Below are 14151 nucleotides of genomic sequence, written 5' to 3'. Positions count from 1 at the left end.
GCAAAACTGCACTAACACTTTTCTCCCCCAGGACTGTATTGAAAATTGCAGTGTCAACTTTTTAAAGTGAAAAGTGTTACTTGCCTGTAAACCATTTCCTTTGCCAAATGTAAACAAGGTGTCTTCGATACATACACTTGATACTTACTTGCAACTGTACTTACCTGCAATAAGATGCTTTTGGTTCTGGAAATAAAGTAACAAAATATATTTTTGAGATATAAAAATATTGGTCTGGAGTTAGTCATTGAGTTAGTCATTGAGTGTGTGCCTCATTTATTGTCTGTGTGTGTTTACAACAAATGCTTTGCACTACCCTCTGATAAGCCTAAATACTCAACCACACTACCACAGAAGAGAGCATTAGTATTATCTATTATTGCCTCTGTCAGGCCTCTGGAGAACCCCTGGACTCTGTGCACACTATACCTCACTTTGATATAGTATATGCAGAGCCAGCTTCTCACTACCCTCATGTCCTGAGAGAACCCTCTAGGGCATAGGGATCATTAATTTTTTTTGTATTCCAGAAATAATTATCATGGCAGTAGTTTGGCTAAAATCCCATGGCACCAGTTTGACTAACGTTGCTGCTTTCAGAGCAACCACCACACTGGTGTGGATCTCACAATATGGGGGTAGTTCTCCCTCAAAGAATGACTTCCACAATCCTCACAATTACTGTGCCTCAATAAAAGATATTTTTCTGCTGCCCACCTTAAGCCAAGATGAGCTTTCAAATCTGCCACCAACATACATGATTTAATCACACCGCCTAGCTCGTACTGAGACTTGGGTCGCCAAAATCATACTGGAAGTCATACATCATGAGGCAAGTAGCTATCAGTGACCTTTGCCATCCCACATAACTCTTGTCTCCATATACCTTTGGCGTTTGCTAACAGCCCTCACCATGCACTTGGCAGCATTAGAGTAACGGTGACTGCTGACTTCAAGGGGGTGGATTGTGGGCAAGCTAGTTTTGTTCTGAGTCTGTGGTGGACAAAGACTACTGGTTTGTACATTGTGCCCTCTCTCCAGGGTACAACATTGATCCCAGGCCCTCAAACCTGGAATCTAATTGTGGTTAGTAGGGGTGACAAAGGTCAGCAAAGGCCGGTTCAGGTTGGCACTGCCAAAGCTTATTCATTGTCATTAATCCACCTGGGTCTCAATGGTTCGCAAACCTTTTGCCAGGTATTTTTTAGGTCTGTTTTAGTGCTTTTTCTTGGTTAAGCCCTGCTCAATTGTTAGTAAGATCATGGCTTAGTAAAAGCCGGTTAAGAAGTGAAGGTAACGGTTGGTGGACCACAGTAAGCCTTGTTGCTGGTTTGTGTTGCATCAACACTGGACTCAAGAATCTGCATTCCCTGGTTCTATTTCTCTCAGTCACCCCCAGACAGTGTGACCAGCTCGCTGGACATCAGCAGGGCAGAACTCACATCTGTCAAGGGCACCATGAAGACCCGGCTCTCAGATCTGTTGCTAGTCTTCCTCCAGTGTCTTTCTGAAGTATACAATAATCTCACTGAGGGGAACTAAGACTTCATGTAGGTGCATGTCTGGTACTGATTTCTCCAGGAGCCTCTGATGTGTTGCATGCCTGCGGGACCACCAGGGTCCTTGGGACCTTAAAGTAGCCCTGTTGCCTTCTTAATGCTGTATTATCTTGGCCTTCTTTCCTTCATGTGAATCTGATCATTTTCACACTTCTTGATCCATGACTGAAAAGTAGCTGCTTCCAGGCCTGCTTGTTTTAATTTCCAACTTCCGTGTGATCAGTCGCTCTCTAAGAATGAGAGGGTGGTACGTTCCCCTGGCCCCCTATCTTTGAATGAGGGGGACTTTATGTTCACCCTGGACCAGCATTGAGTGCCCACGCTCTTTGAATGAGAGGGCGCGGCTTGTGTTGACATCGGAGCTGCACATGAGTGTTTGCTCTTTCACAAAAAGATGAGGATTGTGTCCATCTTGGACCGGGTTTCAGAGCCCGCTCTTTTAGAATGAGATGAAGCCTATGTTCACCTCTTACTAATTGCCACTGCCTGCTTTCTTAGAAGAAGAGCATAGGGTATGTTCACCTTGACCCTGCATGCATGGGTCTGCTCTAGAGTGGATTTGGGGCATGTTCACCTCACATCTTAATGTGGCCACTTTGGGCCTCATTTACAAGCCCCTTGCACCGCTGATGGTAATTTTTTGGTTGACGCAGCGGCAGTGCTAACAGCGCAGTACACCGCTCCACATCTATAAACGGACACATCTGGCCCATTGCATCCGTTTGTAACGCGCTCATTCACATTATACCTGCGCCAAGTATAATGTATGCAGGACAGGTGTTCCCACAGAAAAAGCTGCTCAGAAGTGATGCAGTGAAATGTACAAGTTTTCACTACATCACTCTACAACTTCACTGCGTCAAAAGCTGCTCAGACCAGGCATAAAAATGACGCAGGGCTTTTTCCAGTGGTACTCACCTGGCATTGCTGGAGTTGCATTAGTTTAATGACGCAACTCCAGCAATGTGTCACTTTAGCTCCAACAGATGCTTCGGAATTTCTGTGAAAACATGCGCCATGGAGATCTGTAGTGTAAATACAGCGCATCCATGGCGTTGTTAGAGGATGTGCGTAGGCGCAAGAAATCTGATGATTGATGACGATATGTCAGTTTCTTGTAAATGAGGCCCTTTGAGTTTTAGACTGAGAGCACGATGTCCTCTTCTCGGACCTGTGAATGTGCACCTTGTGCCTGTGTTAGTTCTCTTAGCTTAAGAGGTGGGCTTCTTTGCTTGTCGGACCAGCATGAGCGTATCTTGTGCCTATGCCAGTTCTTCGAGTGTGAGGTGTTGTGTTATGTTATGCACATTTGTAGAACGCACTATCACCAGGGGCAGTATCCAAGTGCTGAGCAGGTGTGAGTCTAGCCAAACCTACAGCCCAGTAGGGTTACTCAATAGCCAGGTATTCAGCTTCTTGCAGAGTTCAGGATGAGAGGAGAAGGCTCTTATGTTAAGTGGCAGGTTGTTCAACTCTTTAGGAGCAATGTAGAAGGCTTGACCGCTCAACCAGACCTGCCTATGCGCACCTAGTGCGCGGGTCAGCTCCCTTGGAATGAGAGGTGGGCTTCTTCTCTTGCCAGACCAGCGTGTGCCTATGTCAGCTCTTCCAGTGAGAGTAGGGCTTGCTCTCTTGTTTCAGGACCTACAAGTGAGCGGCTGCTCCACCAAGCTGAGCAAGTCTTGGGCATGCATGAACATTCTTGAGTTCTCAGTATTTGGGGAAAGCCAAGGCTGCTTGGGGAGAGTGGATTTCACGAGTGGCAGTAACCACAACTCTGGGGCAAGAATGGTTGGTAAGAATGGGATATAGGCCTAGGGCTGCATCAGAGTATGCTGTTTTTGGGAATAGTCTAGGGGTCCTGGACAGCACAGTGTGGAAGGACAAGGTTGCCTTGCAAGGATGTGAGTTAGCCATACAGTGAGGGGCTGGCTGTGCATTTGTGAGTAGGGCAGATGCTCTACAACGTCACATGCAGCCCTAGAAAGTGGTGTTAATGTAAATTGTGAACATAGTCAACCGTCTGTCAAGGGTAGGTGTTTAGGTAGGCAAAACATCCTCAGAATTTACATTTGTTCTTATTTTCTTCACATGTCAACAGAATATTGCAAATAAATCGGGCTGTGAGAGCACGGACTCGGCCTCCATTGTGGCGTGTCTCAGGAAGAAACCTGAGGAACATTTTCTGGACCTTCAGACAAGAGAGGTATGTGTTGTGTTGTTTTTGCTGGATGAGAGATCCTGATGCACAACAGCTGTGAGCGATGGCTCAGCTTGGGCAAGCATTTGAAGAGCTGGTTAGCAGTATTCACAAACCTCTGAGGAAGATTTGGGGTGATTTGCTTTGCAGTGGGAACCTTTGTTGCTGCTTGACTCTGTCAGAACCTCTTCCCAAATTTCAAATTTCAGTGGAGGGTTCAGAAACCTACTGAAGCCCTGGGAGTTGTGGATGTGTGCCTAAGACAGAACCCTACTCAGGTTAATGCCCCACAGAGAGGGATGCTGCAGAAAGGTGTGAGAAGTATCGGTGGAAAAGGAGTCTGGGATAGGTCTGTTTCCTAAGCATATGTTGGTTGTGTGACATATTGAATATGTCTCCTTTAACATGTTTTGTTGATGACTAAAGGCAGCTAGTTGGAGATTGTTGCTTGGCACAGTATTACCTATGTCCTCCTCAGGTCTAAAGGTCACTCCTGTGAGTGTTACTATGCATGTGATTTAATGACAGGTCCACACTGTAGGTCTGTGCCCACATGATAACATGCCAGGCACATATGAGGCAATGATTCACCCTTATTACCTTTAGTAAAGTGAGCACCACTGAGGTGAGCCACATTACACCGCAGACGGGTATGAGCACCAGGCCTGTCCCTTTGAAGGGCATCAGTGGCAGGTCCAGCTAGTTTGTCTTCATCAGCTAAGAGAACTATTTATGCCAGGACTGATATCCCGTACTTCAGTTGGTGAAGTCAAAGCTTCTAGATCCCTGGAACAAAGAGCTACTGGTTAAGACATCAGGTGGCACTTGGCTACTTGGCAGCTCTGAAAAGGCCAGTGAGCACAGATCCCTGCAGTGAGGGCTTGAAGGGTATATCTATTCGCTAAAACTGAAAACAAATGGCCTATTTTGCTTCCTTGAAAGACAAACTGAAGCTACTGCTGGAAGCGAGTGGCAGCAGGAAGAGGAGTAACCATGCACCACAGTTCTCAGACACTTTCACCAACCTTCAAGACCTCTACACCTGGGGCCCAGAAGGTTCCGTAAACTCATACACTATCGGGTGCTTTGGATTTGCACTGATTCCGTTTGCGGAGTGTCCCAGTGGCAGCCGTTGTGAGGCGGAAGCCTTGTATCCTACAACCTAAGGTTATAACAACGAAACATGTGCAACCAATGGCTGAGGTCCTAACAGTGAATGTGTAACCAATGGCTGAGGTCCTAACAGTGAATGTGTAACCAATGGCTGAGGTCCTAACAGTGAATGTGTAACCAATGGCTGAGGTCTTAACAGTGAATGTGTAACCAATGGCTGAGGTCCTAACAGTGAATGTGTAACCAATGGCTGAGGTCCTAACAGTGAATGTGTAACCAATGGATGAGATCCTAACAGTGAATATGTGTAGGAAAGTACCATCTTGCCTGGCATGTTACCCCCATTTTTCACTGTATATATGTTGTTTTAGTTGATTGTGTCACTGGGACCCTGGTAACCCAGGGCCCCAGTGCTCATAAGTGTGCCTGAATGTGTTACCTGTGTAGTGACTAACTGTCTCACTGAGGCTCTGCTAATCAGAACCTCAGTGGTTATGCTCTCTCATTTCTTTCTAAATTGTCACTAACAGGCTAGTGACCAATTTTACCAATTTACATTGGCTTACTGGAACACCCTTATAATTCCCTAGTATATGGTACTAAGGTACCCAGGGTATTGGGGTTCCAGGAGATCCCTATGGGCTGCAGCATTTCTTTTGCCACCCATAGGGAGCTCTGACAATTCTTACACAGGCCTGCCACTGCAGCCTGAGTGAAATAACGTCCACGTTATTTCACAGCCATTTTTCACTGCACTTAAGTAACTTATAAGTCACCTATATGTCTAACCTTTACCTGGTAAAGGTTAGGTGCAAAGTTACTTAGTGTGAGGGCACCCTGGCACTAGCCAAGGTGCCCCCACATTGTTCAGAGCCAATTCACTGAACTTTGTGAGTGCGGGGACACCATTACACGCGTGCACTACATATAGGTCACTACCTATATGTAGCTTCACCATGTTAACTCCGAATATGGCCATGTAACATGTCTATGATCATGGAATTGCCCCCTCTATGCCATCCTGGCATTGTTGGTACAATTCCATGATCCCAGTGGTCTGTAGCACAGACCCTGGTACTGCCAGACTGCCCTTCCTGGGGTTTCACTGCAGCTGCTGCTGCTGCCAACCCCTCAGACAGGCAGCTGCCCTCCTGGGGTCCAGCCAGGCCTGGCCCAGGATGGCAGAACAAAGAACTTCCTCTGAGAGAGGGTGTGACACCCTCTCCCTTTGGAAAATGGTGTGAAGGCAGGGGAGGAGTAGCCTCCCCCAGCCTCTGGAAATGCTTTGTTGGGCACAGATGTGCCCAATTCTGCATAAGCCAGTCTACACCGGTTCAGGGACCCCTTAGCCCCTGCTCTGGCGCGAAACTGGACAAAGGAAAGGGGAGTGACCACTCCCCTGACCTGCACCTCCCCTGGGAGGTGTCCAGAGCTCCTCCAGTGTGCTCCAGACCTCTGCCATCTTGGAAACAGAGGTGCTGCTGGCACACTGGACTGCTCTGAGTGGCCAGTGCCACCAGGTGACGTCAGAGACTCCTTCTGATAGGCTCCTTCAGGTGTTAGTAGCCTTTCCTCTCTCCTAGGTAGCCAAACCCTCTTTTCTGGCTATTTAGGGTCTCTGTCTCTGGGGAAACTTTAGATAACGAATGCATGAGCTCAGCCGAGTTCCTCTGCATCTCCCTCTTCACCTTCTGATAAGGAATCGACCGCTGACCGCGCTGGAAGCCTGCAAACCTGCAACATAGTAGCAAAGACGACTACTGCAACTCTGTAACGCTGATCCTGCTGCCTTCTCGACTGTTTTCCTGCTTGTGCATGCTGTGGGGGTAGTCTGCCTCCTCTCTGCACCAGAAGCTCCGAAGAAATCTCCCGTGGGTCGACGGAATCTTCCCCCTGCAACCGCAGGCACCAAAAAGCTGCATTACCGGTCCCTTGGGTCTCCTCTCAGCACGACGAGCGAGGTCCCTCGAATCCAGCAACACCGTCCAAGTGACCCCCACAGTCCAGTGACTCTTCAGCCCAAGTTTGGTGGAGGTAAGTCCTTGCCTCACCTCGCTGGGCTGCATTGCTGGGAACCGCGACTTTGCAAGCTACTCCGGCCCCTGTGCACTTCCGGCGGAAATCCTTCGTGCACAGCCAAGCCTGGGTCCACGGCACTCTAACCTGCATTGCACGACTTTCTAAGTTGGTCTCCGGCGACGTGGGACTCCTTTGTGCAACTTCGGCGAGCACCGTTTCACGCATCCTCGTAGTGCCTGTTTCTGGCACTTCTCTGGGAGCTACCTGCTTCAGTGAGGGCTCTTTGTCTTGCTCGACGTCCCCTCTCTCTGCAGGTCCAATTTGCGACCTCCTGGTCCCTCCTGGGCCCCAGCAGCGTCCAAAAACGCCAAACGCACGATTTGCGTGTAGCAAGGCTTGTTGGCGTCCATCCGGCGGGAAAACCCTTCTGCACGACTCTCCAAGGCGTGGGGGATCCATCCTCCAAAGGGGAAGTCTCTAGCCCTTGTCGTTCCTGCAGTATTCACAGTTCTTCAGCCTAGTAAGAGCTTCTTTGCACCAACCGCTGGCATTTCTTGGGCATCTGCCCATCTCCGAGCTGCTTGTGACTTTTGGACTTGGTCCCCTTGTTCCACAGGTACCCTCAGTCAGGAATCCATCGTTGTTGCATTGCTGATTTGTGTTTTCCTTGCATTTTCCCTCTAACACGACTATTTTGTCCTTAGGGGAACTTTAGTGCACTTTGCACTCACTTTTCAGGGTCTTGGGGAGGGTTATTTTTCTAACTCTCACTATTTTCTAATAGTCCCAGCGACCCTCTACAAGGTCACATAGGTTTGGGGTCCATTCGTGGTTCGCATTCCACTTTTGGAGTATATGGTTTGTGTTGCCCCTATCCCTATGTTTCCCCATTGCATCCTATTGTAACTATACATTGTTTGCACTGTTTTCTAAGACTATACTGCATATTTTTGCTATTGTGTATATATATCTTGTGTATATTTCCTATCCTCTCACTGAGGGTACACTCTAAGATACTTTGGCATATTGTCATAAAAATAAAGTACCTTTATTTTTAGTATAACTGTGTATTGTGTTTTCTTATGATATTGTGCATATGACACTAAGTGGTACTGTAGTAGCTTCACACGTCTCCTAGTTCAGCCTAAGCTGCTCTGCTAAGCTACCATTATCTATCAGCCTAAGCTGCTAGACACCCTATACACTAATAAGGGATAACTGGGCCTGGTGCAAGGTGCAAGTACCCCTTGGTACTCACTACAAGCCAGTCCAGCCTCCTACATTGGTTGTGCAGTGGTGGGATAAGTGCTTTGAGACTACTTACCACTCTTGTCATTGTACTTTTCATAAGAGAAAAATATACAAAACAAGGTCAGTGTATATACACATAGCCAAAAAGTTTTGCATTTCCTCTTTTCACTCTTTTCTAGGTGCTGAAAAGTACTTCTAAACTTTCAAAAAGTTCTTAAAAGTTTAAAAAGTTTTTTTCTGTCTTTCCAAAAAGTTCTGAAAACTTTTTTCTCTTTTGCTATCACTTTAACTCTCTCTAAAAAATGTCTGGCACAGGAAAAAAAGTTGAACTGTCCAAACTTGCATATGATCACCTTAGCTGGAAAGGAGCAAGGAGTCTCTGCATAGAGAGAGGTTTGAGTGTAGGGAAGAATCCTTCCTTAGAACTGTTAATTAATATGCTTAGAGTACAGGATAAGGCCATAAGTGCCCAATCTGTAGAAAAAGTAGCTAATGGTTCTCAATCTGATCCAGGGACTCCCCCAGGAAAAGGTTCAGGAAAGAAACTTCTCAGCCTGCCCATTACTAGACAGTCTAGCATAGTTGGTACAGAGGTTGAATCACATCATACTGATGATGTGCTCTCACATTATGCTGGTAGCCAAGCTGTTAGGGTGCCCTTTGTAAGGGACAGGTCTCCTTCTGTTCATTCCCATCATACCTCTGTATCTAGAAATGTCCCTCCCACCCACCCTGATGACAGATTGTTAGAAAGGGAGCTCAATAGATTGAGAGTGGAGCAAACCAGACTGAAGCTCAAGAAGCAACAGCTGGATTTGGATAGACAGTCTTTAGAAATAGAGAGGGAAAGACAGAAGATGGGTTTAGATACCCATGGTGGCAGCAGCAGTATTCCCCATAGTCATCCTGCAAAAGAGCATGATTCCAGGAATCTGCACAAGATAGTTCCCCCTTATAAGGAGGGGGATGACATTAACAAGTGGTTTGCTGCACTTGAGAGGGCCTGTGCTGTACAGGATGTCCCTCAAAAGCAGTGGGCTGCAATCCTATGGCTATCATTTACTGGAAAAGGTAGGGATAGGCTCCTTACTGTAAAAGAAAATGATGCTAACAATTTCCAAGTTCTTAAGAATGCACTCCTGGATGGTTATGGCTTAACCACTGAACAGTAGAGGATAAAGTTCAGAGATACCAAAAAGGAGTCTTCACAAGACTGGGTTGATTTCATTGACCAGGCAGTGAAGGCCTTGGAGGGGTGGTTACATGGCAGTAAAGTTACTGATTATGACAGCCTGTATAACTTGATCCTGAGAGAGCATATTCTTAATAATTGTGTGTCTGATTTGTTGCACCAGTACTTGGTGGACTCTGATCTGACCTCTCCCCAAGAATTGGGAAAGAAGGCAGACAAATGGGTCAGAACAAGAGTGAACAGAAAAGTTCATACAGGGGGTGACAAAGATGGCAACAAAAAGAAGGATGGTAAGTCTTCTGACAAGGGTGGGGACAAATCTAAAAATGAGTCTTCATCAGGCCCACAAAAACACTCTGGTGAGGGTGGTGGGTCCAAATCCTCCTTTAATCAGAACAAGGAAAAGAAACCATGGTGCTATTTATGTAAAATAAAAGGCCATTGGACAACAGATCCCAGTTGTCCAAAGAAAGGCACCACAGCTCCTACCACTACAACCCCTACTGCTACACCTAGTGTCCCTACTAATAGCAGTAGTGGTGGGAGCAAACCTACTAATAGCCAATCCAAGGGAGTAGCTGGGCTCACTTTTGGTAATTTAGTTGGGGTTGGTCTGATTAGGGAGACCACAGAGGCTACTTTAGTCTCTGAAGGGGCTATTGATTTAGCCACTTTGGTTGCTTGCCCCCATAACTTGGAGAAGTACAAGCAACTAACCCTAATAAATGGTGTTGAGGTCCAGGCCTACAGGGACACAGGTGCCAGTGTCACAATGGTGATTGAGAAACTGGTGCACCCTGAACAAAACATACTTGGACACCAGTACCAAGTAACCGATGCTCACAACATAACACAAAGCCACCCCATGGCTGTTGTAAATCTCAACTGGGGGGGGGTATCTGGTCCAAAGAAAGTTGTGGTAGCTTCATATTTACCTGTAGACTGTCTATTAGGGAATGATTTGGAGACATCAGCTTGGTCAGATGTGGAGTTGGAAGCCCATGCAGCAATGCTGGGCATCCCAGGGCATATTTTTGCTTTGACAAGGGCTCAGGCCAAAAAGCAAAAAGGACAGGGAAGCTTGGATCCTGGAACAATGGACCAAGTGCTCCCTAAAGCTAGGGCTAGTAGAAGCAAACCACTTCCTACTATCCCTCCCTCTACAGTGGATTCTACTTCTGAGGAAGAAGAATTCCCTCCCTGTGCAGAACCTACACCAGAGGAGCTGGAAGCAGACACTGCTGAGCTTTTGGGTGAAGGGGGCCTGCCAGAGAGGAGCTGAGTGTGGCACAGCAAACCTGTCCCACATTAGAGGGTCTCAGACAGCAAGCTGTCAAACAGGCTAATGGGGATGTCAGTGACTCTCACAGAGTTTACTGGGAGGACAACCTCTTGTACACTGAGCATAGGGATCCTAAACCTGGAGCTGCCAGGAGATTAGTGATTCCTCAGGAGTACAGAAAGTTCCTCCTAACACTGGCACATGACATTCCCTTAGCTGGGCACCTGGGTCAAATGAAAACTTGGGACAGATTGGTACCATTGTTTCATTGGCCTAGGATGTCTGAGGACACAAAAGAATTTTGCAAGTCCTGTGAAACCTTGCAAGCCAGTGGCAAGACAGGTGGCACCCCAAAGGCACCCCTTATCCCACTGCCTGTGGTTGGGGTTCCCTTTGAAAGGGTAGGGGTTGACATAGTTGGCCCCCTTGACCCTCCTACTGCTTCAGGCAATAGGTTTATCTTGGTGGTAGTGGACCATGCCACAAGATATCCTGAAGCAATTCCTTTAAGGACCACTACAGCTCCTGCAGTGGCAAAGGCCCTCCTGGGAATATTTTCCAGGGTGGGCTTCCCAAAGGAAGTAGTATCAGACAGAGGAAGCAATTTCATGTCTGCATACTTAAAGGCCATGTGGAAGGAGTGTGGTGTAACTTACAAGTTCACAACACCCTATCATCCACAAACAAATGGACTGGTGGAGAGATTTAATAAAACTCTCAAAGGCATGATTATGGGACTCCCTGAAAAACTCCGCAGGAGATGGGATATCCTTCTACCATGCCTCCTTTTTGCCTACAGGGAGGTACCCCAGAAAGGAGTGGGCTTCAGCCCCTTTGAACTTCTTTTTGGACACCCTGTTAGGGGTCCACTCACACTTGTAAAGGAGGGTTGGGAACAACCTTTAAAAGCTCCTAAGCAGGATATTGTGGATTATGTACTTGGCCTCAGATCAAGGATGGCTGAGTACATGAAAAAGGCCAGTAAAAACCTTCAGGCCAGCCAAGAGCTCCAGAAGCAATGGCATGATAAGAAGGCTGTTTTGGTTCAGTACCAACCAGGGCAGAAAGTGTGGGTCTTGGAGCCTGTGGCCCCAAGAGCACTCCAAGATAAATGGAGTGGACCACACACAATTGTTGAAAAGAAGGGTGAAGTCACCTACTTGGTTGACTTAGGCACTGCCAGGAGTCCCCTTAGGGTGCTCCATGTCAACCGCCTGAAACCCTACTATGACAGGGCTGATCTCACCCTGCTCATGGCAACAGATGAGGGACAGGAAGAAGACAGTGATCCTCTACCTGATCTCTTCTCTTCCACAGAACAAGATGCTCTTGTGGAAGGTGTAGTTTTGGCTGATTGTCTTACTGCTGAGCAGAAAGATAATTGCATAAATCTCCTAGGACAATTTTCAGAACTCTTCTCCATTGTGCCAGGCACCACTTCTTGGTGTGAGCACACTATAGATACTGGAGACAGTTTACCTGTCAAAAGTAAGATCTATAGGCAGCCTGACCATGTCAGGGACTGCATAAAGCAAGAAGTTCAGAAAATGTTGGAACTAGGAGTGGTTGAACACTCTGACAGTCCATGGGCTTCTCCTGTGGTACTGGTACCAAAACCCAATTCTAAAGATGGAAAGAAAGAAATGCGGTTTTGTGTAGACTATAGAGGTCTCAACTTGGTAACCAAAACTGATGCTCACCCTATACCCAGGGCAGATGAGCTCATAGATACACTGGCATCTGCCAAGTATCTAAGCACTTTTGATTTGACTGCAGGGTATTGGCAGATCAAATTGTCAGAAGAGGCTAAACCTAAGACTGCATTTTCTACCATTGGAGGACATTACCAGTTTACTGTAATGCCTTTTGGTTTGAAAAATGCACCTGCCACTTTTCAGAGGTTGGTGAACACAGTCCTGCAAGGGCTGGAAGCTTTCAGTACAGCATATTTGGACGATATAGCTGTCTTTAGCTCCAGCTGGGATGATCACCTGGTCCACCTATGGAAAGTTTTGGAGGCCCTGCAAAAGGCAGGCCTCACTATCAAGGATTCAAAGTGCCAGATAGGGCAGGGTAAGGTGGTTTATCTGGGACACCTTGTTGGTGGGGAACAGATTGCACCACTTCAGGGGAAAATCCAAACTATTATTGATTGGGTTCCCCCTACCACACAGACTCAGGTGAGAGCCTTCCTAGGCCTCACTGGGTATTACAGGAGGTTCATTAAGAACTATGGCTCCATTGCAGCCCCTCTTAATGACCTCACTTCCAAGAAAATGCCTAAAAAGGTATTGTGGACAGCAAGCTGTCAGAAAGCTTTTGAGGAGCTGAAGCAGGCCATGTGCTCTGCACCTGTCCTGAAAAGCCCTTGTTACTCTAAAAAATTCTATGTCCAAACTGATGCATCTGAATTAGGAGTAGGGGCAGTCCTATCACAACTTAATTCTGAGGGCCAGGATCAACCTGTTGCTTTTATTAGTAGGAGGTTGACCCCTAGAGAAAAGCGTTGGTCTGCCATTGAGAGGGAGGCCTTTGCTGTGGTCTGGGCTCTGAAGAAGTTGAGGCCATACCTGTTTGGCACTCACTTCATTGTTCAGACAGACCACAAACCTCTACTTTGGCTAAAACAAATGAAAGGTGAAAATCCTAAATTGTTGAGGTGGTCCATATCCCTACAGGGAATGGACTATACAGTGGAACATAGACCTGGGAGTAGCCACTCCAATGCAGATGGACTCTCCAGATATTTCCACTTAGACAATGAAGACTCATCAGGTAATGGCTAGTCTTATTGTCCTTCGTTTGGGGGGGGGTTGTGTAGGAAAGTACCATCTTGCCTGGCATGTTACCCCCATTTTTCACTGTATATATGTTGTTTTAGTTGTATGTGTCACTGGGACCCTGGTAACCCAGGGCCCCAGTGCTCATAAGTGTGCCTGAATGTGTTACCTGTGTAGTGACTAACTGTCTCACTGAGGCTCTGCTAATCAGAACCTCAGTGGTTATGCTCTCTCATTTCTTTCTAAATTGTCACTAACAGGCTAGTGACCAATTTTACCAATTTACATTGGCTTACTGGAACACCCTTATAATTCCCTAGTATATGGTACTAAGGTACCCAGGGTATTGGGGTTCCAGGAGATCCCTATGGGCTGCAGCATTTCTTTTGCCACCCATAGGGAGCTCTGACAATTCTTACACAGGCCTGCCACTGCAGCCTGAGTGAAATAACGTCCACGTTATTTCACAGCCATTTTTCACTGCACTTAAGTAACTTATAAGTCACCTATATGTCTAACCTTTACCTGGTAAAGGTTAGGTGCAAAGTTACTTAGTGTGAGGGCACCCTGGCACTAGCCAAGGTGCCCCCACATTGTTCAGAGCCAATTCACTGAACTTTGTGAGTGCGGGGACACCATTACACGCGTGCACTACATATAGGTCACTACCTATATGTAGCTTCACCATGGTAACTCCGAATATGGCCATGTAACATGTCTATGATCATGGAATTGCCCCCTCTATGCCATCCTGG

General features: G+C 46.9%; 1 protein-coding gene across 1 annotated transcript in view; it reads left to right on the top strand.

Moving 5' to 3' along the window:
- LOC138262283 (cocaine esterase-like) overlaps positions 1–14151 on the top strand; it is a 303060-nt gene that overhangs the window by 207729 nt on the left and 81180 nt on the right. The window contains exon 7 of the mRNA XM_069212178.1: positions 3661–3765. Within this exon, the coding sequence (XP_069068279.1) occupies positions 3661–3765 (105 nt within the window). The remainder of the gene's footprint in view (positions 1–3660; positions 3766–14151) is intronic.

This window comes from Pleurodeles waltl, chromosome 10 (genome assembly GCF_031143425.1).
Source record: "Pleurodeles waltl isolate 20211129_DDA chromosome 10, aPleWal1.hap1.20221129, whole genome shotgun sequence".
Classification (NCBI taxonomy): domain Eukaryota; kingdom Metazoa; phylum Chordata; class Amphibia; order Caudata; family Salamandridae; genus Pleurodeles; species Pleurodeles waltl.
Note: the sequence above shows the minus strand (reverse complement) of the source record. Positions and strands in the feature narration are given on the sequence as shown.